At 42.6% G+C, this 24,733-nt stretch overlaps 1 protein-coding gene across 2 annotated transcripts in view; it reads left to right on the top strand.

Moving 5' to 3' along the window:
* Positions 1 to 24,733, top strand: part of ASCC3 (activating signal cointegrator 1 complex subunit 3) — a 362,371-nt gene that overhangs the window by 302,175 nt on the left and 35,463 nt on the right. For both annotated transcript variants that reach the window (XM_053266329.1, XM_053258340.1), the window contains exon 37: positions 19,659 to 19,883. In XM_053266329.1, coding sequence (XP_053122304.1) covers positions 19,659 to 19,883 — 225 coding nt within the window. The remainder of the gene's footprint in view (positions 1 to 19,658; positions 19,884 to 24,733) is intronic.

Genomic DNA, 24,733 nt, shown 5'->3' with positions numbered 1-24,733 from the left:
GTACTGCGTACAGTTCTGGTCACCACATCTTAAAAAGGACATTGTTGAACTGGAGAAGGTACAGAAGAGGGCAACCAAGATTATCAGGGGCCTAGAGCACCTTTCTTATGAGGCAAGACTACAACACCTGGGGCTTTTTAGTTTAGAAAAAAGACGACTGCGGGGAGACATGATAGAGGTCTATAAGGTCATGCATGGTGTGGAGAGAGAGAGAAATTCTTTTCCCTCTCACACAACACTAGAACCAGGGGTCACTCCATGAAATTGGTTGCCAGGAGGTCTAGGACCAACAAACGGAAGTACTTTTTCACACAACGCGTGATCCACTTGTGGAACTCTCTGCCACAGGACATGGTGACAGCCAACAACCTGGATGGCTTTAAGAGGGGTTTGGATGACTTCATGGAGGAGAGGTCTATCAATGGCTACTAGTTGGAGGGCTGTGGGCCACCTCCAGCATCAAGGGCAGGGTGCCTCTGAGTACCAGTTGCAGGGGAGTAATGGCAGGAGAGAGGGCATGCCCTCAACTCCTGTCTGTGGCTTCCAGCGGCATCTGGTGGGCCACTGTGCGAAACAGAATGCTGGACTAGATGGGCCTTGAGCCTGATCCAGCAGGGCTGTTCTTATGTTCTTATGTTATGTTCTTAAAGGCCATAAACCACTAGCAGAATTATACCAAATAATTTTTGCATCTGTTGATACAATAAGCGAGGTGGACATTGGTGGTGGTTGATCTGCCCCTTATCCTGTCACATGCAGCCAGCAAGCTGCCTCAGTGTTCGTTTTCTGAGGTTCATGGGTGATTCTTGAGAAGGAAATATGACAGACACACACTCACAACTGTGAGTTTTAATTGACTTTATTAAGGCTAATGATTACAAGTGTAGGTGATTAGGCATATAGGCAAGGGGTTATCAATTTCATTTTTCTATGATTGTAGTGTAGTATTCAGTAACAGCTAAAAGCATTCCTAAAATCATTTTCCCCTTTGCCAAAATGAAGAGCTGCTAACTAGGAATCAGTTTAGCCTCACCAAAAGCAGGTAGCTTAGGAATTCAGTTCTGTGTGAGAAATATCTTATCTCTCTAGTTGCCTAGGCGACAAACCACAACAGTTTTCAAGGAGGGAGGGAGACCAACAAGAGGAGTGTCCATTAGGCAGCTTAGGAAGAGGGGAAGAGGAGGAGAGACCGGAAGGAGGAGAGAGGGAGACAGAACCGTTTCCTGCCACCTGGCAAGGATGACTGCAGCAGGGACTTCACTGGTGCTCAGGATAGGTAAGAGAGAAGATCAAGGGACAGAGGAGGAAAGAGTGGGGGAAGGGAGGAAGCAGGTGTGTTAGTCAGAAGTGGCTGATTTGTGAAGGCATGGCTCTGGGCAATATTTACCAGTTTCCAGGTGAGCTGGAATGAAATCTCCACTGGCTTCTCCGGTGGGAGGCTGACTGGCTCTGAAGATACAGGAAGAGGCTACATGGTGCCTCTTCCATGAAGAAGCCCATGCCTACCCTTCCCGCATGAATGACTGTCTGCAGCTTTTTATACCTTTTTGGCTGGATTTCAAAGTCAAAACAATCACCCCATCTCCTCAGAGTGTCTCATCTTTGATAAACAAACTTCGGCCTGGCTCCCCGAATTCCTCTCTCACCCTTCAGGGAGGAGCCAATCAGCAGCCCGGCCTAGCAATTTGTTTGACTAAATTCAATATAGAGATACTTTTTTATGTCCAGCTTGTTGGAAATTCTCTGTGGTGAGAGAATCCCTTTCTCATTATAGCAGAGTGCACAGAGGCACAACACAGCGGATTAGTTAAGCATGCGTGTGTGCTGAGAGTAAAGTAACTTGGAGCCAATTCATAGTTTCAAATCAATATATAAGGCATTTATTAAGGAACTCCATTCTAGATAGGAAAGTGAGGAGTTAGGATCTCTAATCTATCTATCTGGCTGGATGCAGATGGATTCTGCATCCTCTCTGCACATATGGTGCAGGGAGAGAAGCTTGCCATGTTGCAAGGTAGGCGGGCAGGTAGGAAGAGAGAGAGAAGGAAGGAAGTTGAATCCCCTAAGAGTAGCAATCTACATTTCAAAGGGATAGCATCAGAGCAGTGATGACAATTGTCTTGACCCTCTAGCCCTCTGACTTACTAGTCTTTCCTCCACTGTCTGAGAGAAAGAGACAGCGCAAAGTCCTTTAACTTCCAACACAGCTGGCCCTGGCTTGTAGCCATTTCAGATCTTTGTTGATGTTCTTCAGCCCAGGGAAATATGTTTAATATGAAATTTGAAGGAAATATGAAGGACAGAGAATATTACATAAGCAAAGGGGGGGGGTCTCATATGAATATAATATCCCCCATAGCACGGCGTAGGCAGTCTTATCTGTAAGTGGTTTCTTATAATTTCCTAAATCAGCTAGAAATGATTGTGCTTGACATGTCAAAACTAGTTCTCATGATTAGTTTTAGCAAGTCACGAGCAGCCCAAGGCTTTTAGCAAGGCAGTAAACAGCTTCAAGGCTGGAAAGGTAAGGGAAAATTTCCCTCCTCTCCCAGACCTCAAGAATAAGCATTTCTATTCACTGGCCTGGCTTCAAGAAAAATCAAAGTCAGGCTTCAGCTTCCTGCCAGAACAACAATCCAGACACAGGCCTCAATCTAGCCTTTTGGCTTTTGGGGGTCTCAGAACAGACCCTGGTTCTAAAAAGGGGTCCACCCACCTGTTCGTATCACTGTTCTTCCCCAAATTTGCTTAAGATGGAAAAAATAGTTGTTTTATTCCTCAGGCAGAAGGCAATGCTTCGTTTAGGCAATTACAAAGCAGGGCCAAGATTGAAAAGAGACCAGGAGCTTTTCAAGACAGCAGACTTTACCGCGGATTTACTTCAAGGATTTACTGCGGGCTTGAAGTTGCCCCCCAAAACCCATGCAAAAAGTAGATTTTTTTACCCCAGCTATAAATTAGGCTACACTTTAATGCTCAATTTAAAAAACCACAAATTTTGTCTGAAGTGCTCCCCAATTGCTCACAGGGACTTTGGGGTAAATTTGGCCAATATGTGAACACACCCCCTCCATTCTGGAGGAGATGCCAGCCAATGGCAGATTAAGGCATAGGCAGAAAATTCATCTGCCTACGGCGGCAAAATTTGAGGTGTGACAGTAGCTGCAGGGAGTGGGGGCAAGAGGAGCATTCCCCTCTTTTACTTGAAGGGGGGGAGCCACGGTGGCGGCAGCAGCTGAGGGGAGAGGGGCGACCAGGTGAGGGGAAAGTTTCCCCTTTTGCCCCCTAAAGTTCGGCGGTAGCGGCTGGCTGCAGAGAGGGTGGGGGCAAGGAGGGGAGAGTGCCCATTTATTACCTTGTGAAAAGCCCACTGACGCTATGCTGGCGGCGCAACCTCCTCGCCAGTGACTGCTTTCCTGAAGGAAAGCTGGAAACGGGCTATGGATAGCAGAGCCCATGTGCAGTCAGTCACTGGGGAGGAGGGAGGGCCTCACCACTGCCCACATAGTGTAAGTTGACTTTTCACAAGGTAAAAAACAGGCACTCTCCCCTCCTTGCCCCCCACCGTCTCTGCAGCCAGCCACCACAGCCGAACTTTAGGGAGCGAAAGGGGAAATTTTTCCCTCGCCCGGGTGCACACCCTCCCCTCAGCTACGGCTGTCGCCACGGCATTTTTCTCCTTCTTCAAATAAAATGGGGGGATGCTCCTCTCGCCCTCCCCTTCCTCAGCTACTGCCACTGCTGCAGCTCTCTTCATATTCTTCTTCAAGTAAAAGGGGGAATGCTCCTTTGCCCCCCTCCCCATCTGCTGCCAACGCACCTTTTTTTTTAGGGACCGCTAAAACCTTTTTGCCTATGGGTGGCAAAAAGGTTAATCCACTCCTGATGCCAGCTAAAAGCCAGGTGTGAAAAACTTCCTGCCCTCATCCTTTGCTCCATATGAGCAGTGCTTCTGGGATAGATAGATGGAACTATCTGCCCTTCTTCTCCCATTAAACTTGACAGGCCTCTGGCTAGTGTATAGTAAGTGTTTCATAGATCTGCTGCCTGCTAACTGGGCAAATGATAAATTCTAAAGTCATGAGTCCTTTTATTCCCGAGCAGGGAAGAACAGCTGTTCCTGTTCAGCCCAGCATAGACTCTCTCCAGTGTTGATCCTGTCGTGTGTGTGTGTGTGTGAGAGAGAGAGAGAGAGAGCACCCTTTTTGGACAGGAAACCTTTCTCTCATACCCTATAATTGGTACACAAGCCAATCTGAGTACTTTTTAAATTAAAAGGTGATATATAAGTATTTTAATAGGCTGCATTCTTACAATCACGGTGGTCCTGATTAAGGAGTTAACCAGGATTGCTGAGCCCTTCGGAACTGGTTGTGAGAGTGCAGATTTCCTGAGCAATCCTGGTCAAACATATATGGTTAAACCACACATAGCCAGAATAGATAACCAGATAACCAAAAGTTAGATAACCAGATAACCAAAGGACACAAAATACAATCTAGATTAGGGGCCATCACCACATCCAACAGCAGCACATTCCGTCATTTAACTACACGCTGTGTATAGAAGTACTTCCTTTTGTCTATCCTGAACCTCCAGCATTTTGCTTCAACAGATGGCTCCCAGATTCTAATATTATGAGAAGAACTCTATCCCACTATATGCATAATTTGTCATGTCCCCTGCCTTCTTTCTAAACTAAACAGGCCCTAACCTTACAGTCTTGTAGGTGCGAATCCCTACTGGTATGTTTCCCAGCATATGGGAAACACCTATATCAGGCAGCAGCAATATAAGAAGGTGCTGAAAGGCATCACCTCACACTGTGCAGGAGGAGGCAGTGGTAAATCCTTCCTGTATTCTACCAAAGAAAACGACATGGCTATGTAATCGCCAGGAGTCGACGCTGACTCGAGGGCACAACTTTACCTTTACTTTATTGGTCTTGCAGGGGGGCTACAGATCAAATACCTGCTCAAACAGAAGTTCCTTCAGTCCTTTATCAAACATGAACTTCCTTGATGCCCTTAAAGTAGGTTTAAGGGTGTGGAAGTTCAGCATAGACTGCTTAGTAGAGGACAGTGTTTGAGTACAGCCATCCTGCTTCCATTTTCTCAGCACTCAAAATACAATACTTTGCACCTGAGGAAAGGAAATGGGGAAAGCTGGCATTAGTTGTGTGATGGGGAGGGGAAAGAATGCAGAGTTCCTGACCTTTCCCCAACCTCACCGATTTCTCATTCATTGCTGTTGTGTTTGTCAAATGCAGATGGTTGAGTGACACAGATCACATGACACAGATGCATCATGTTAAAACTCTGTTATTTTTATTAAGCCTTATTTTATTTGTAAAGCATTTATTTGGAGACTCTGTGCTTCTCCACTGTGCAGTCACTGTCAACAGGAGCACCTCTCCACCAATGTTTGTTTTAGAATTAGCGAACAATAGCAAGGAAAACTTATTGCCTTGTTTTCTTTTAGCCCCTTGAAGATTTTTGTCCTCCTTAACTATGCTGAAACAGTTGTCTAGTCTGCTTAAAAAACAAAAAAGGAAAAGCAAGTTGCAGTAGGGCTCTACCTCATGGTCCCTCCCAACATAAAAGAGTGGTAGCATGCAAGTGGTGGAGGTATCTATTCAATAAGTATCTGTTCAGATATGAAGTTGATAACTGTTCTCTTGCTTTCCTGTGCCTCTTCCCCTCGTAGGAATAAAGTAGCAAGTGAACTACACTGCATTTATTTAAATATGGGAATCTCCCTGACCATTTGATGTGTTCCTGGAAATAATTACATGAGGATACATGAATGAACCGGAGACTTAAGTGGGATTGTGATGTCTCAAATGAGTTGGTTCATGCTTTGAGACTGTTCACGCAAAATACCCTAAATAACCCTGAAAGTATGGCACGAGCAGTATGTTGCCTCATATTCAAATAAAAGAAAGCACATGACAATAACATTTGTTCATTACAGCCCTTCTTAATGGTATGGCACACTCCCTGTTTGTACTCAGTTGGAGGGCTTTCCTACCAGTGGTTGTACATCTGTCAGAACAAACAAAACAGAACAATCACATCATTTAGATGTTTCTAAAACTTTAAAAACCATGTATGCTATAAAGCTGGGGCCAGAAAACAGTCCTTTTTAATGGAGTATAAACTCCTACAAGCAGAAAACCATAAGAAGAATAACTAATACAGATCTAATTTTAACTAGAGCAGTATTGGTAGGCGCCACTGGAATAGAAGCATTTCCTTGTGCTTCATTTGTTTTCTGCTCATAAATCTGTGCTTGACTTAATTCCATAAGCTTGCTAATACACGTGTGTAGGCTTATAAATCATACTTCATATGGTATCCAGAACTTCGATGATAAAATATTGCTTGGTAATGTGACTGTATTAAACTTTGTCAGATGTTTAAATAATATGAGGACAGCAAAATCAAAAATATGTGCTGCTTAATATTGTTTAATCCCACAAATAGTAAAACTCTTACTTAATTTCTAAAAAAAGCCAAAAAACATTCACTCTGTGTTCTGGTGGGTAGGCTGTGCCCTTCATCTGGACTGGAGGATGAACTTTGCATATACTTCCATTATGCCTTTCTCGGCCTTAGTCGAGAAACATCTGTTCTTCATTGTGGTCTTCTGTGCTTTACACCGATGGGCTTGCGCCTGCACAGAGACCCCAATTCAGAATGTTCCAAGCTTCTTAGAATCTGGCAGCAGCCCCATCCCCTCTTCTCTATATGGCTGCGTCAGCCTCTCCTTCCTTTTAGTCTTTCTTCATCTGTGGACAGATAGACACCTCTTCAAAGCACTCTGAGCTTCTCTTAAAAGACAAACAAAAAATCATTCAGTTAGTTTCTCAGTTTATTCCTTTTAATTTTCTTTTGCATCCAGTTCTTTCGCTTGTCATTTTTTGGCATGTTTATTTTCCTTCACGTCCCCCAACTCCTTCCCTGTCGGTGGGAGGGATCCTCTTTCAAGCCTACCCTCTTATATGACCTTGAAAGTAGTCAAAGTTACTTTTTGCACCCGCTGTGGAACTAAATTACCATCCACAGACGGTGCCTTTTTTGCCTGGGTGAAGAGCAGGTGGCAGAGACATGCCCCCACTGCTCTAATTTCACTAAATAAAAATTATTTATTTATTATAAATTAAAAAGCTCACACTCGGCTGATCCCCCTGCCTCAGCTGAACAAGCTGTTTCCGCCTCAGATTCAACGCTTCAAGCAGGGCAGGGCTCACTACACTTGGTAGACTCCCATACGGTCCTGGAATACCCGGATCCGTTGTTTGGCCCTATCGAGTTCAGAGCAGAGCTCAAACATGAGGCACAAGGGGAGCTGGAAGATAAAGCCAAAGAGGTCTACCCGGACCAGGCTCGATCCCTAACTTCAGCACTACAGACCAAATTTGACAACCTATATCCCCACTTGCCAGACAGCGATCCTAGAGATGCCTACCGTTCTTGGTACCAAGGATAATCGGACTGGGATGACGATTGCTACACCTTGAGGTATCAGAGCCACAACACTTACTACGATCTCGAACCCAAATATGTTCGGGAAGCCTACGACTACCAGCGCTATGAAAGATTCAGAGAAGAGCCATACCTGCCCAGATGTCATAGATCCTTCGCTCATTCCTATGAAGAACCTTGGGAAGAGCATTATTGCACCCATCCTTGATCCTGCTCTCGATCCCCTCAGGCTCACTATACTAGACATCTAATTGATTCCAGGGGTCAAAGACAGAAGACCTCTAGACATCCCCTTCCTACAAGACAGCCTCCTCCTACACATAAACCATCACAATCTTCAGCTTCACCGGCCACCACTTCCTCTCCTGCTGAACCAGAGGACAAGCTCTACATACCCAACCCAGGCCTCAACTCACCTACACAAAGAACCTGACCCGGTTGACCCGTGCCTGGGGAGGATGAAGAGGAGGATGCTGAGGATGAAGCAGTGGCAGAAGACACCCTCTCTACAGAGACTCTTTCCCTAGGTTCCTCTTCCACTGCCCAGCTAGTAGATCCAAAACCAGTCTCTCTCTCAGAAGATTACAAGCTATTTTCCCACTACTTATCCCACATGGCATCCTCCCTGGGCATACAACTTAACCAGCAGAATAAAGCAGACCTGGACCCCTTCCTTGGACTCATAGATGCAGACACACTTACACATATATCATTGCCACTTAATCCCTCTTGGATTTTGCAAAATCGTGCTGGCATAAACCATCCCCTCTGCCACAACCAACAAAGTGTCTGGCAAGTTTTTACTGGGTTCACACAGAGGATGAATTGGCAGGGAAATTTCTCCAAAAACACACAACACCAAATTCTGTAGTGGTGAAAGCCACTCAATCATATAACAGGACACGTGTAGCCTCCGCTCAGTCAGATAAGGAGGGGCGCAAACTAGACTCATTGGGTCGAAAGCTGTGTTCAGTCTCTGCTTTACACTTGAAAATAGCTAACTATCAAGCATATATTGCCAAGTACAACCATTTCCTCTGAGAACAGATGGGGCCTTTCCTTGAAAACCTTCCTGTGGATAAGAAGGATCCTGCCAAGGTCTTCCTTAAAGAAGCGGCACTCCTGGCTAAACAGGAGCTGAATGTGTGGCTAAGTGATGGCTACTTCGATCGCCCTCCGCAGGCACACCTGGTATGGTCCTCTGGTCTCACGTATGAGACACACACTCCTATTTGATAGAGATGCACTGTTTGAAGGAAGAATAGACAAGATATTACAGAAAGTACAAAAGTTACGTGACACCGCCTGATCCATTAATTAAAAGTTTGGGTGAAGGGATGTGTTTTTAAAGACTTTTTTTAAGCTGTCAGAGATGGGGAGGCTCTTATTTCACTAGGGAGCGTATTCCAAAGCCTCGGGGAAGCAGCGGAAAAGGCCCATCCTTGAGTGGCCACCAGACGAGCCGGTGGCAGCTGCAGACGGACCTCTCCAGCAGATTTCAGTGGGTGGTGGGGTTCATGACGAAGAAGGCGTTCTCTTAAATACCCAGGGCCCAAACTGTTTAGGGCTTTATGGGTTATAAAGAGCACCTTGTATTTTGCCCGGAAACATATCGGCAGCCACTGTAGCTCCTTCAATATAGAAGTTATATGGTCTCTTCGAGATGACCCAGCCTGGCCGCCGCATTCTGGACCAATTGTAGTTTCCGGACTACGTACAAAGGCAGCCCCACATAGAGCGCATTACAGTAATCCAGTCTGGAGGTTACCAGCAGATGTACCACTGTTTTGAGGTCGTTCACCTCAAGAAACGGACGCAGCTGGTGTATCAGCCGAAGCTGATAGAAGGCACTTCTGGCCACCACCTCAACCTGGGAGACCAGGGAGAGGCTCGGATCCAGAAGCACCCCTAGACTGCGTACCTGTTCCTTCTGGGGAAGTGTGACCCCATCGAGACCAGGCAGATCAAAATAATCTCTCGAGATCCGACCCCGCACAATGAGTACCTCCGTCTTAGCCGGATTTAGTCTCAGTCTGTTATCCCTCATCCAGCCCATCACCGACTCCAGGCAGGCATTTAGGGAGCTTATGCCCTCTCCCGATGATGCTGACATGGAGAAATAGATTTGGGTGTCATCAGCATACTGATAGAGCACCCTGGATCAAATCTCCTGATGATCTCTCCCAGCGGTTTCATGTAGGTGTTAAACAACATTGGAGACAATATGGAGCCCTGGGGAACACCATACAAGATTTCAGATTTTGAAGAACAGCAGTCTCCAAGGGACACCATCTGGAACCTGTCCGAGAGGTAGGAGCAAACCACCGCAAAGCAGTGCTTCCAACTCCGAACCCCCTCAGACACTCCAGAAGGATACTATGGTCGATAGTATCGAAAGCCGCCGAGAGGTCCAGAAGGACCAACACACTTCCTCTGTCAATTGCCAATTGGAGATCATCCATCAAGCCGACCAAGGCAGTCTCCACCCCATAGCCAGCCCGAAAGCCAGTTTGAAATGGGTCAAGATAATCAGTTTCATCCAAGACTGTCTGGAGCTGGGAGGCCCCCACCCTCTCAATTACCTTGCCCAACCATGGAAGGTTGGAGACAGGCCTGTAGTTGTTCAAGTCCGAAGGGATCCAGGGTAGGCTTCTTCAGAAGTGGTCTAATAATTGCCTCCTTAAGACAAGGAGGCATCCTACTTTCTCTCAGAGATGCATTTATAATCTCTACCAGGCCTTCTGCAACAACTCCCCTGCCAGATAATATAAGCCATGTTGGGCAAGGGTCAAGAGAACAGGTGGTAGGCCGCACCATTCCAATCAGCTTGTCCACATCCTCAGGAGTCACAAACTGGAACTGATCCAACCTAATCACACAAGAGCAGTCGCTGGACACCTCCACATCAGACACTGAAGTAATTGTGGAGACGGAGTCTAAGTCAGCCCGAATATGAGATATTTCCCCCCACAAAGTATTCATTAAACACATCACAGTGGGTAATCGATGGTTTGAGATTCTGATATAAGGGAGGAGGGGCACTCACTAGCCCTCTCACAACCCTGAACAACTCCGCCAGACGTGAACTTGTGGATGCAATACGGGCAGAAAAGAATCGCTTCTTTGCCGCACGCATCGCTTGAGCATAGGTCTTCAAATGAGCTCTATGTTGCAATATGTCAGATTCAAGCTGAGTCTTTCTCCACTTGCGCTCCAGTTGTCTACCTCACCGCTTCAGCCCCTGTAGTTCTTCCGTATACCACGGGGCTGATTTTGAAGCGGGTTGGAGAGGACGCTTAGGAGCAATCATGTCTACTGCCCCAGTGAGTTTGCTGTTCGAATTCTCCACCAGGGCATCCACAGGATCACCAGCAGAGCCAACACTAAATCCCTCCAAGGATTCTTGAAATTCTGTTGGATCCAATAACCTTCTTGGGCGGATCATCGTAATAGGTCCCTCACCCCTGTGAAGGTGGGAAGTGATTGTCAGTCCAACCTTAACCAGATGGTGGTCCGTCCATGACAATGGGGAAATCACAGGATTCCCCACCCATGGAACACCACCCTGATCAGAGTGAAAGACCAAATCAAGCGTGTGACCAGCAATGTGCATCAGCCCCAAGACCACTTGGGATAGGCCCATAGTCGTCATGGCCGCTATGAACTCCTGAGCTGCCCCGGACAAATTGGTCCCAAAATGAACATTGAAGTCCCCCAGCACCACAAGCCTGGGGGACTCCAACACCAAGTCCGAGACCAAGTCCGTCAGCTCAGTTAGGGACTCCATTGAGCAACGGAGTGATCAGTACACCAACAGAAGTCCCAGTCTCTCCCTGGTCCCCAGACTTAAGTACAAACATTCGATATGGTCCGACACTCTAACAGGGATCCTGGTAAGGGAAAGGTTATTCTTATAGACCACAGCCACTCCACCTCCCCGCCCATGGTCTCTCACCCACTCCTCAACAGAGTAGCCTGGAGGAAGAAGCTGGGACCACACTCGGCCCCCAGCCTCCCCCAGCCAGGTCTCTGTAATACATACCAGGTCAGCACCTTCCTCCAGAATCAAATCATGGATGGTTTCTGATTTGTTCTGGACCAACCTGGCATTACAAAGGAGCAAGGTGAGGTTCCAAGGATGATTGGCACTGCTCCCCAAAGTCAAAGAGCTGGCAGGACAGCCGGAAGGGGAAACAGCCATTATTTTTCCAAGTCCCCTTTCCCTGTAAAGGCCCGCTGACCTGCCAACATCCCATTTCCAGTTGTCACGCCCCCTGTCTCCCTATTTCCATAATGGAAATGCACAATGGAAGAGAAGCTACATGCTTATGGGTTTGTCCCCGAGATATAAATATTGATAGGCTATGGGCATGCCAGATTGACTCTTAGACAAAGGGTTTCTGATGCTGAGCAACAAAATGACAAAAATTTTATCCCCAAGGAAGTTACTTTGGGTAATCAATCTCTAAGTACAAACCCGACCCAGATATCTTAATATTCTTATGGTTCCAAATTACCATAGGGGGTTATGCTGGCACACATCAACATTTTGCACATGGCAGTTTTGAAATGAAGATTCAAGAAAGTTCCAGAGGCTGAGCATCTTCACCCCTCTGGAGCTGGAACTATTGAGACTATTATGCATATATTATTACACTGTGGATTCTATAGGGATATCCATAACAATTACAAAATGCCATTTTAAACCAATATTCCAGGCCGATTGAATGAATTTTATGTGTATTATCTCCTATCAGATCAAGATGATGAAATTTCATATACAGTAGCTACCTTCTGTCTGATAGCAGTCGAATTTGTTATCTTAAAAAGGCATCCATACACCATTGACTATTCTATGCATGTAGTTTCTGCTGCGTTTTGCTCATACTACCAGGAATGTGGAAGCAATCTACTTAGACTAGCAATAAATTGTTTTTTCCCCAAAGAGCTTCTTTGATGTGCTGGACAAATTTGATTACACAACATTCTTCACAAAACTATTATTGTAATGAATGATCTTCCTATCTGTCCTGCTGAACAAGAATATCTAGGTTTCTTCTTGCAACCTTTTCCCTCCCAATTTTAATTTCTCCCATGTTCTTTAAGCCCCATTTGACTTTCCAGTTCCCTGATTACTTATTCTAGCTCTGCTTGCCATTCTCTCCCCCAGCACCTTGCAGGTTGTACCACAATCCTCCACTGTGCTAGCCCCAGACACAATTCCAGAAGATAATCTGGTTCCCTGAACCCTACAGCACCCTGCAGCTTCTTAACATTTTCTTTTTCAGGGCTGCTGTCAACAGAGATTGCAGAAATGCATGGGGGAAAGGTGGGTGTTGGCTGTACATCATAAGGTAGAGGGATGAATGCATAAACAGCCCTTATGGGTTTTGAGCTGTGGAACAGAAAGTGAAATAAGAAGTAAATGAAAGTGCTCCAGCCAGTTCCTTGGTTAAGCAATTGATGCATGCTCATCCTTATTTTAATCAACAGCACCAAGATCTGCACTGCTTGTCCAGTACATTGAAAGAAATCAGATATCAGTGTTACTTAACGACTGATATTCATCTAGGTATAGTGGCAGACTGGTGGGAAGTGTTATGGATTTGAAGGGACAATGGGTATGAGACTGTAGATAAGAGTTATCAACTAATGTAGAATATGATAGGCCTAGACTTATGTTTAGCGCAATTAATGACAATGGATGTACAAAATATATTATTTCTATCTTCCTCTCAGGCCCCTGTGTAGGAAAAAAAATTCTTTTGGGTTACATCCCAGCTAACTATAAATCAAAACCAAGGTACCAGGGAAGTATGCTAGATGAATCACATTCCAGGAAACAGCAAAGTTTAGCTCTGTCCCACTTTTGAGGCCTGAAGCACTTCTACTGTCATCCCCAAGGGATTAATTACTCTGAACTTGGTTCTCCACAGCTCCTGTTGATTTTTTCCTTTAGAAGTCAGCTTAAAATCTGCTCTGCTGGATATTAAGTTCCCTCATTCTGGCTCCATCTCAGTAAGTGGAACCACCACCTTTTTGTATAGGTTTGGCTAGTCCCAAAATATTTCCCAGTTACCTAGCTAAACTCTTCCTGACACCAACTTCCAAGCCATGCATCGTGACCTTGCGGCTCACTCTGACTGGCTTGGCATGTAATAAAAGTAACTTTTCTGAAAATCCTACCTTAGGAGTCCTGAACTTTAAAATTCTACTCAGCAACCAATTTTTTTCCTTCCAACTCACAGTTTCCTAATATCATTGATGCCAATGTGTGCACAACCAATCTCATTCTCTACCTCCATATACTTGTCTGTCTGTACAGCCTATGATGCCTTCAACCTTTTAAGCAGGCAGGCAATTCATGTTGTCAAAACTCCTATTACAAACCCATCTATGCTCCTGGTCATCTAGTCTCCCAGTCCCAGGCACTTATTCTTGGCATTAAGAGGATATTGGTTTGTCACCCTAGAAACATGGCCCTCTTCCTCAGAGTAGCAGCCTCCTGCCTAGAACCTGCACAGAGGAACTGTCAGTATGGAAGTGGAACATTTCTGCCACATTCCTGAAGATACCTTTTGCATATCTCTGTCTCTTACGCTTTCTCCAGATCAGCCACCTTGGCCTTGAGTTAATGAACTAAAAGCTAGAAGTTCATTGCACCAAGCACACATAATGTCTTCTGCCCAACAAGCTGATTGTTATACATGTAGCACTTGGGACAAAACACTAGATAGGCCCCACAACCCTGCTGACATTCTAGCCTCATAATAGTTTGCTATTTCTAAGTTTTTCAGTTGTTGGAGTGGACAGGTTGTGCTAAGCCTTTTGCTGTGATGTGAGATTTAGGTTTACTGTAATTGTGGGTGTTTCTTCACTACTTTCCTTGCCTTATTGCAGGACTCACAAGGTGCTTAAGTTTCCTGGCTCCTTATTGTTTTCTCAATTTCTGGACCACCCTTCTGCTTGCAAAGTTGTGACTCCCACATATTCACTATCTCTAAGTGTATAGCTGTGGTGAGTTCCTCCCAATTGTGGTAGTCAGCTAGGCTACAAAAGATTGTAGCTTCAAAGAAGGGACGTAGTTAGCTTGCAGTCCCAAAGCGAATGCAATAAGCCAGCTGTTTTAGCTGCTGTGGACTGCGTCTAGAAGTGCATACATTAGCATCAGAGAACTGAGAAAGTGTAATTTGCTGCAGAATTGCCTCTTCAGTACAGGATTCAACATGCTGTCTCTCTGATTCAACTTTATATATAGTAAGCACTTACCTTCTCCTCTCTCAGGTGCTTTCCTCACTTGGTCCCTTTCCTTTTTCTTGTGTCTGGGATATGATATATCAGTTGTCAAATCAAAACCCTAAAAATAAAGAAAACTTTAACTATAGTACAGTTCTGTGGGGTGCTTGAAACTGTACCGTTCTATAGCAAGGGAATTCTTTATATTCTGTTGGCCTGTCATTCATTCCGTTTTTGTTTTTGTTTTTTAAGGAGGGGGTAATCTCTTAAAACATCATGGACAATAACATACTATCTTCATGAATAACAATGCACCTTTCAATGTGCATAGGCTCCTTTTCTACACTTGCAGAACTCTGAAGGAAAACACTGATCCTAAAGTGTGCATAGAGCTATTGGCAGTTCTGCCCTCAGATTCCATTCTAAACATTTCTGAGTGTATGTTGAAATCTGTCTATGCAGCACTCTGCTCTTGATAAACAGAACATTTGCTCCATCAGTAGTGAAAATGAGCTCCAGGGATGAGAGACTAATTTGGTTTGGCTTAAGACCCTTACTGTTACAAATTAATCAACTTGCCACTACAAGTCTAGAACTCATTAACTTTAAAGGTTTTGCTGGTTCTCATGAGTGAACTTTAAGTTTTAACATAAATAAGGCTTCCTTTTGTCACTCATGTTGTTCATGCTTCCCCATATCTCTTAGTTGCAACCAGTCCCACTATGTTCAAAGGGATTTACTCCTCAATTAGTTACATAACATTGGACCTTTAGTCTGCTAAACATGGTTATTAAAAGTTGTGTGTGTTAGATTTAGTATTTAGGAGACAAGGATACAGTGTAAATCCACACTGGATGCTTCATTTTACTTTAAATTAATTTGGAGTGTTCTGCACCCCAAAAAATCCCTTAAATGGAAGAATAATCTTGCTAAAATAAGAGCCTACACATGATACTAATCAGTTTATGGACAGCAAAGAGTTTTGTAGCATTTGAAAGGCTAGCTGATTTGTTGAGGCATGAACTTCTGTGGATTTATGCTACTTCATATGATGTGTGAAAGGTTATCCTGGGTGGGTGTATTTTTTAAAAAAAAAGATATTTTAGCCAATCAGTTAATGGGATAGTAAGCTATCTATCTTCAGTTCTTCAAACATTATACCTCAAGTTTGTTTTAATGAACACACAAGTGAACAAGTGTGTTTGCATAGTCAAGTAGAATACCTTTAAGATATTTCAGGGTTGGCCTTTGAATTTTATCACTGATTGGTTTGGGTATGCCTTTTGATCAGGCTTTTAAAAATTGAGAACATCTAATGAACAAAACAAAAACAATTCATTTTTCAACTTTGCTTATTTCAAATAATAGTACTGTGAGAATACTTTGACCTATGCCTTTGCATCCAGCAAGTGGATGATAGTTGTTGGAGGCAGTAGCTTAGAGATGATGGAGAGAAGCTGAAACAAGGAGGGCTTTCTGGAACACTAGAAAAACCTGTAATAGAGGGAGAAAAAATGTTGTGTAAACTTGGGGGTTTTTTTGTTTGAACACTGAAGAAATGAGCAGTGTTGTGCAGATTGTGCAGTAAATAGATGTGTAGGGAAAGCATGTCGTGGTTGCCTAGTAATCAACAGGTACCCTCCTCAATGACTTTGAGATGAACATGGAAGTGTCTGAATAAATGCATCTTGCGGCTTCCATTCCATTTTTCTGGCATTTCACCTGGTGACAGCAGAGGAAGAAGTGAGAGAACGCAACACAACCCAGCTCGGCTTCAACCAATTGCATTTGGCTCTTTCCTCCCAGATCTGTCTCATCAGTTTCACTTCATTATTTAGCTTGAAATTTCTGGTATCTGACTTGGCTTGTTTTTCTCCTCCCTCCCCATCCTTTTTTTCTTTTGTATGGTGTCTATTAGATTGTAAGGCTGCAGGCAGGGTGAGTGTCATTATTTAACCTATGCACAGTGCCTAGAAAAATGTACGTGCTTTATAAATGAATAAGAATAAGAACTGTGGAGCACTTCAGATGTATCACTACCTGTCAACAAACCAGCCATCTCAGGAATAAATATTGGAAGATAGAATTGGACAGCTATTAACAAAGTATAGTAGCTTAAACATACAGAGCGGGAACTCATCTGTACTTTCTAGCTGCATAAGTGTCACTGTAGTCCTGCAATCACTTGAATATCTAAGCAAGGCAGTGTTGAATTGTGCTTGCTACAGATGATGATATTTCCATATGGTTGGAACCACAGTTCCGCACACTGCCACCCTTTTTTTCTGTCCACTACATTCAGCTTGTCAAAAAAAAGAAGGCAGGATTCCAGAAGGAGACATTAACTTAGACCATGGCAACCAAGAACAGTGTATGGATTCTTAAAACTACTTGCCTGTTTTTTCCCAGCTGCTTAATTTTCTTGCACAACACTATTGACCAGATGAAGAAACTGCAGGGAGAGTGTATTATTTTCCAAGAGGAGTGTAACAAAGCTTCCAAATATGTGTCACTTTGCTTGGCACCGTACATAGCAGTAAATTACATTTTTCAGCTAGCTGCTGTGTAATGTTGAGGCTTTTTTTGTTGTTGCAGGTTTGTATAAAGTGAAACAACACAAAGCACTTACAGCAAAATTGGCAAAAATAGAGAAGGGGTGATCTTCTTGTACCATCAAAACTGTAAATTTTGTGCTACACGTTTGTGTTAAAAGTGATGATGGAATAATGTTATGCAATTTCTTGCTGAAATAAATACAGTAGACAAACAAAAATAATGTTTTTGGTAATACACTGGCATTACGGAGTCCACGGCATTTGCAGAACAGATTGGGGTTTGTACTGAAAAGGGAAACGAAAATGGAAAATATTGAGTGAACAGCAGGGCCTATTTGATTTGATTATGAAGGATGTTTCTTTATTCTGTCTTTCCTTGTGCAATCTGAAAACAGTAGCAGGGGGTTACAAGCAGAGTTCATCATAGGGTTGTCAATCACTGTCATTTAACATTTGCAATGGAAGATGTCTTTATTCAAGGACAGCTGGGCAAATCAGAGGCACAGATTTGCAGTTAGTAGTCTGTCCTGCCTACACTAAACAAACAGGGACAGGGCAGACAGACCAGCCTCTCACATAAAAATATAATGGACTCTGCTGACCTTGGTGCCCCCCATTCAGCTTCATTCCCAGTTGCATAAAAGCTTCAGTGCCCATTCTCAATTTCCTTTAATTACTTACATGATGCAGATAAGAAAATGAACTTCACTTACAATCATCCATCACACACAGGAAATGAAGTAGGGTAGTTGTTTGAAACAAGAGCAGTGTTTTGGAAGTAAATAAAACAGGTTGTGTTTGGAGGAGGGGAGAAAAAAGTATGGCTGGGTTTTTTTTCTTTTTTCTGAAATGCCAGTTAAGCTTCAGCCACTCATCACACACACACACCAGTCTGTCTACTGATTGTAGCGCCTAGGCTGCATTCAGTAGCAGGGGGGAAATCTCCTTGGTAAATATTCCTTAAAATATCTTTTAAAAGGATGCAAGTTAAATAAGAGTGAAGCAAACATACAGAATTCTATAGGGCTTAAAATGCGAGTGACCTTTAGGTTCAGAAAATAAATGACCACAGTTTTCACAAGAGGTCTGGCAGAGACATCAAGGATTAGTTAGCAGTTGTCTTCAGTCACTCTTAATTTAAAAAGACAATCTGCTCAAACAGCATGAAAAAAATTTAAGATCCATGGATTTTATTCCTATATTCTCCTAAAAATTGTCATTCAGCAGTTTCCATCCTTTTAACAATGGTATTCCTGTGATCTAAACACACACACACAGAGTGAGAGAGAGAGAAAATATTTGTGTTATGTATTAGTAGAGTTCAGACAAATGATATTTTCCTCCTCTCAAGTTTAAACAATGTCACCAAAGTTGCATTGACTCTTTAAAACAGAGATGTTTGGCCATAAACTTTGTAGTTTTGTTATGGTGTATTCTAAATAACTTGGTTTGCAGCTTTTGTTAAGTAATTTGTATGTGATTTTGTCACACAGACAAAACCACATACATCTCAATAGGGAATACATGAATATGTTTACTTCAATTTGGCAAAATCCAGAATTATGAAGGCATTGTTCTCTGAACATGTATTCCAGAGTTCATTGAATATGTTGGTAGAAGGAGTCTACTTGCTTTGGTAACAAATTCAAATATACTAAAACACCATGGGCATAATCCAGTCTTCTGTAGCCACTGCAATGCTCATGGAGGAACTCATTAATAAGCCATTATCTCCTACATCCCACTCTCAGGAAGAATGGCTTTAGGCATGCACATGGGACATGGACATGTTTTGCTTCCAGCTTCAGTGCTTGCACTAGGAATGTGCACGAACTACAGTTCGAGCACTTTTTGGGCAGAGAGACTGGGAACTTTAAGGAAAAAAGAGATTTTTTCTCTTTACCTGCTCTCCACTGCCCCATGCAGCTTCCTGCTAGGGTGGCACACATCCCTAGAAGCCCCGCACGGCATCAGTGCATACACATGGTATCCTTGCACTCGTGGTTGCCGTGTGTGCTGACACTGCGCAAGGCTTCTAGGGACACATGCTGCCCCAGCAAGAAGCTGCATAGGGTGGTGGAGAGCAGGTAAGGCCCTGATCTCTTTTTCTTAAAGTTCCCGGTCCTTCTGCTCAAAAAGTGCTCAAACCGTGGTTCATGCACATCCCTAGTTTGCACCGTATTGGATGCCACTCCATTGGGTTCTTCAGCTCTGACTGGCTTACCAGAGAATGTGGTGGTAGCTGCATGCATTAAAACCCAAGAAATCTGCAGAAGCAATTCTCTTCATCACAAGCAATTCTCTTAATCTCACAATTCTACTAATCCCAGTCATGTCTTCTGCACTAAAACTATCTCTCTTTGTTTTTCTATTTGTTAAGGATGCAGAAGAATATGCAGAACTCCCAGTGAGGCACAATGAAGATCAGATGAACAGTGAACTAGCCAGATGTGTCCCCATTGAAGTAAATCCTCATTCTTTTGACAGTTCACACACAAAAACACATCTTCTGATACAAGCCCATTTTTCTCGTACCATGCTACCGTGCCCAGATTATGTCACTGATACCAAGACCGTGTTGGACCAGTCCGTGAGAATCTGTCAGGTACAGTTATGCTCTTTGTGATCAATGACTTCTGGTTTGATATTGATGACTGCCATAATTTTGAATCTATGAATATATTTAAAACTAGTAGGTGAGGCCCGGCATTGACCGGACAAAGTCATTTTACATAGATTACAGTGACAGTGGTGCTTTTACCCCTGGACTTCGTTGCCGAAGTCCAGGGCCTCCACACACTCTGGGGGTCCACAAATCTTGTCTAGTCTGGCTTGGGTGGTGTGATCACCACACCACACCGCCGGCCTATACTGCGCCAGACAGCATAGTGTGATTATGACCTCTGCTGGGTGCTTTAGAGATAGAGGGGGATGTGGGGAAAGAAATATGTGGGATGGGAATATTGTAAGCTGCATGTTGAAATGTTTCTGCTAATGAATATTTGCATAAATATACCTGTTTTATATTCTTACGTTCTTGTGAGTTCAGTTGCTGTTTGTGCCTTCAAGAACCCACGTGTTAAAAATACTGTGTGTGTCACAGTGTGTGTGTAGGGAGTGATGCTTCACTTGCAGCGGAGCGGGGTTGGTCCAAAGGCCTTTAGGTCCGGGCTCCAAAATTACCTAGGTGCACCTTTGTACATTGATAGGAAAGTTAAGAAAGTAAATATATGTAATAGAATTTTTAATTAATGTGCTTACAAAAGGGAAGTAAAAGAACAGTTTGACATTTGTCGGATTTCAACTTCAAGCATTATTCGTTTTACTGTATATGGTAAATTTGAATAATAGTAAATTTGAATCTGAGAAAGATCTGCTTCTCCTGGGCATGATGTTGTATTGGAATTTTTGATCTGATTATTGAGGGTTAAACATCTGTGGAGAATAACAGTTAAAATAATAATAATAAACTTTGTTAGCCACCTGATAACAGATTGTTTTCTGTGCGGCTCACAACACAGCATTAAAACATCAAGTAAAATATGATGACTATATAAAGAATTTCTTCTTTAAAATACAAAAAAAATTAAAACCTTTTCTCCAGCATAAATCCTATAAACAGAGAAAATAAAATTCATAGAAATAAAAAACATTATCCTTGAGATATTGAACAGTAACGTGGTTTACCTATGCAGCAGAATGAAGTAGATTCATAAAGCGGTAGAATGGACCCACATACCAAAAAAAAAACCTTCGTTGCAAGCAGAAAACAAGCATATCAAGAACTAAGCTGTGATCAAATATTTTCTCCTGATGTGTTAGTTTTTTTAATTACAAGGATTTTTCTATGAAGAGCAGCATTCAAAAATGACTTCCTGTACCCGCACTCTGAAATGGTGCAGTCTGTTCTGCCACTTTATTATGTTGCATGTCTAAGACTAACCCCCAACTAGGGATGCTAAAGATAGGAGTTTAAGAGCTGGGAATCTGCCTCATTAAGTATTATGTACAGCATTGTGTACATCCAGCAACACAAAGAGGTTCCTAGGCAGTGTCTTCAGTACAAAAACTGTATTTTTTAAAAGGTGTCTGTGTTTCATGTTGCTGTTAGAAGAAAATAGGGATTCTGTTGGTCTTTTGAGCACTGCTTGACACTTAAATTTTTTCAGTATGCTACTGAACTCATTTTTGATAGGATATTAAACATTGTTTAAAAGTTAGATCCAATTATTTTAGGACAGCACAATATGAATATAGTATTAGTAGTATTCCATATTGTTGCTGTTTCTAATTTAAGAATATGTGAAACCAGTCTTTCTGGTTCTCTTTCCAAGATTTATATTTCCTGGCTACAAGTTCAGTTATAATCTTGTACTGCCATTCGAAACTGCTTACTGAATTTGTATTAATTGAAGTAGGTAATTGAAGAAGTAATATCTTCACTCTTCCATTCAGAGGGCAATCACTCCTTCTGAGGAATAATCTGACAGTTGCTGGCTTTGCATTTCGATTGGCCACAAACCTCCACTTGTAGCAGAATTGTTGATAAAATGTTTTAGCATTGCCAAGGAGTAAGACTGCCATGGCTTCAGCCTTAACCTTTGAGGAGTGTTTACCTATGGATGTGTTAAGCACATCTCAGTAGGGCACCTGTACATTGAGAGAAGAGTCAGGCTTTCAATGTTAGAATCATACTTCTTACTGCTTACACTGAGAGAAATGTGTTAATGTGCTGACTTACTAACCATGTGATTTGCACCGTTATAACCCCTTACCTCTTATGTTTCTTATGCTCCTTATCCAAATATTATAAGCATTTTTGTACTCAAAGACAGTTAGATAATCCTCTCACTTGAAGGGAATTCCATTCAGTGTAATGGATGCATGTATATACAAAAAACTTGTTTCCCTTTATAATAAATGGAAGCGGATACTGAGTTTTCAGATCTCCCCTATCACCACTTCCACATATTTTAAAAGGTAATACATCTGTTTAGGCACACTTTGCTTTTCACATTTGAGGTGGTGCATATCTATATCTATATTTATCTATCTTTCTATCTATCTATACTGTGTGAAACAGGATGCTGGACTAGATGGGCCTTGGACCTGATCCAGCAAGGTTGTTCTTATGTACGTTGGTATCCCTTCTTGAATACAGGGTATGAAGATAGAAGCCACTTCTCGGGCCAAGCAATATGGTTCATTAATTGCATTATGTATCATGATGTACTTGTGTTTTTTCTTGATTAAACAAGTACCATCTGGGTCTGGCAATCCAGATTGGGAGCACAATGGAGAAGCACTTTAACCCTTTGCTGCCGTGTTCCTGGTCTGAATTAGGGCCCCACCTGGCTGTTGTTTGCCCCGAGAGAAAAGTTCTTATTGGCCCTGACTTGTTTATTATTTTTTCCTTACTTAAGCAGGAGTGCAGAGAGAACTGAGCTGGATCAGAATTGCAGCAGGAGCAAAGAATTAAAGTGCCTTCCAATATGCCCCCCCAATTGGTTCCCCCCACAGCTCCTCTTTAAGCAAGAATAAAACAAGAATGTCAGGGCCAATAATGCAATTAATAGAATGTGTAGTTGGCTTTCAGATGATATTCGTGCACAGCAGCTTAACACATAATGTAATTTAGGGTTAAATGGCAAGTGTGATAAATGGTATTTGCAGATAACTCTGCAAAAATAACATGGCATTTTATACAACAAAACCTTGTTTGGATTGAGCAGCCTATACTGACCCTACTAATCCCACATTCTGCTATTTGCACTATCAGGAGTTGGCAGAGGGATCAGTACACTCCTTTGTTGTTTACCAGACTCAAGTGCACTGCAACAGTGCATCTGACAACCAAGACCCCTGTCTGAAAGAACGTTTATTTTTGCCACACAAAATTGCCACATAGTTCCTAGAACAAAGCCAAGTTACTCGGGTTAGAGAGTGAGTGGGTGTGTGTTTGTGTGTGTTTCTTAGAATAAAGAATGTTTACTTGCTTGTGGTTTACTGTCTTTCCTCCTCCTGGTAAAACCTCACTTTACTAGCACTGAAATCTCAGTCCCGAGTTACTGGGGCTTTGCAGTTTCCTTCTTCCCAGCATGACTGTTGTAAGCAAAATGCTATAGAGATGTTTTTGGCATTGATGTCAGGGACTCCTGTTGATTGGTTCATATGACATCACAGCACAATGACACAAGCCACATCCAACCTGTACTGGCACAAATGGTAAAGCTCTAATGGTAAACATAAATAATAATAATAATAATAATAATAATAATAATAATAATACCATAAATGTGCAGGTTATTAACAAATAAAAAAAATAAAAAAAAACTGTAGAGCTTTACCATTTACCTGTAGAAACCTGTAGAGCTTTACCATTTAGAAAACCTGTAGAGCTTTACCATTAGAGCTTTACCATTTCAGGTAAACTTTGTGAACTTGCAGCACTGTAAACCTCACCTAGTACAGCGAAATACAGACACCTGACTATTTTGCCCTTAAAACACACGTGTTCACAGCAAATTTACCCTGACCTTTCTGGGTATATAAATGTCTTGCCTGAGGGCAAAAATGTTTGTTTTTTCAATCATCTAGAAGTTCCATTAACACATACATGTGAATCCATTATTTAATACATATTGCATGCAAGTGACATCACCATGATGATAGTCAATGCCACATTTTAAAAATGTGGCATTTTTTGCCACATTTAAAAAAATAATCCCTTTCAGTTAGAAAAGGCAGAAGCAACATAGAGATATGAACTTCTCACTGAAACTCTGATCTTTTTAATGCTGTTGGTTTACTCCATGGGAGGGAAAGCTGCTGAGCACTGAGGGCAACTTTGGAAAAAGATAAACCTGAGCTGGGAGGCTCATGTCATTATTAAGAATATGGTGGTGACATATAATACCTAATGAAGCGTCATTTGTTGCTGTCATATAGCTGTTTGGCTGCTCTAAGATGCAGTACTTTTGCTTTAGTGTAGTTCATCAAAATCATTTTATAGGCTTATCTTGAAAAATAAGTTTGTGTGTCTTGTTACTTCCTTTCTTTTCCTGCTTGAACCATTAACACTTATTCCTATCTAGCATTTCAAACATGTGCACAAATTGCATCCAAAATAGGGCTTTGGGGAGGAAACAAAAGTAGGGATTTTCTTGCCTAGCTAGTTTGAAACCTAGCTAATTTTCTTGCCTGCCTAGTTTGAAACCTAGCTAATAAACATAAATGTGCAGGTTATTAACAAATAAACAAAAAAAACCCTGTAGATTATAGTTCTCCATGTGGACCTACTTGCTGCCTGTCTTCAGAGAAGTAATTTATTTTGGAGACTTGTGATTTCTATGTGTTTGCTTTTGATCATCCCAGGTAGCCACATGAATTGCTGCATAGTAGTATATTTGCTGACAGATGATACGGTGCGCCTTATGTACAATTTCTCCTCCCCCT

The sequence above is a fragment of the Hemicordylus capensis genome, chromosome 1, assembly GCF_027244095.1.
Source record: "Hemicordylus capensis ecotype Gifberg chromosome 1, rHemCap1.1.pri, whole genome shotgun sequence".
Lineage (NCBI taxonomy): Eukaryota > Metazoa > Chordata > Lepidosauria > Squamata > Cordylidae > Hemicordylus > Hemicordylus capensis.
Note: the sequence above shows the minus strand (reverse complement) of the source record. Positions and strands in the feature narration are given on the sequence as shown.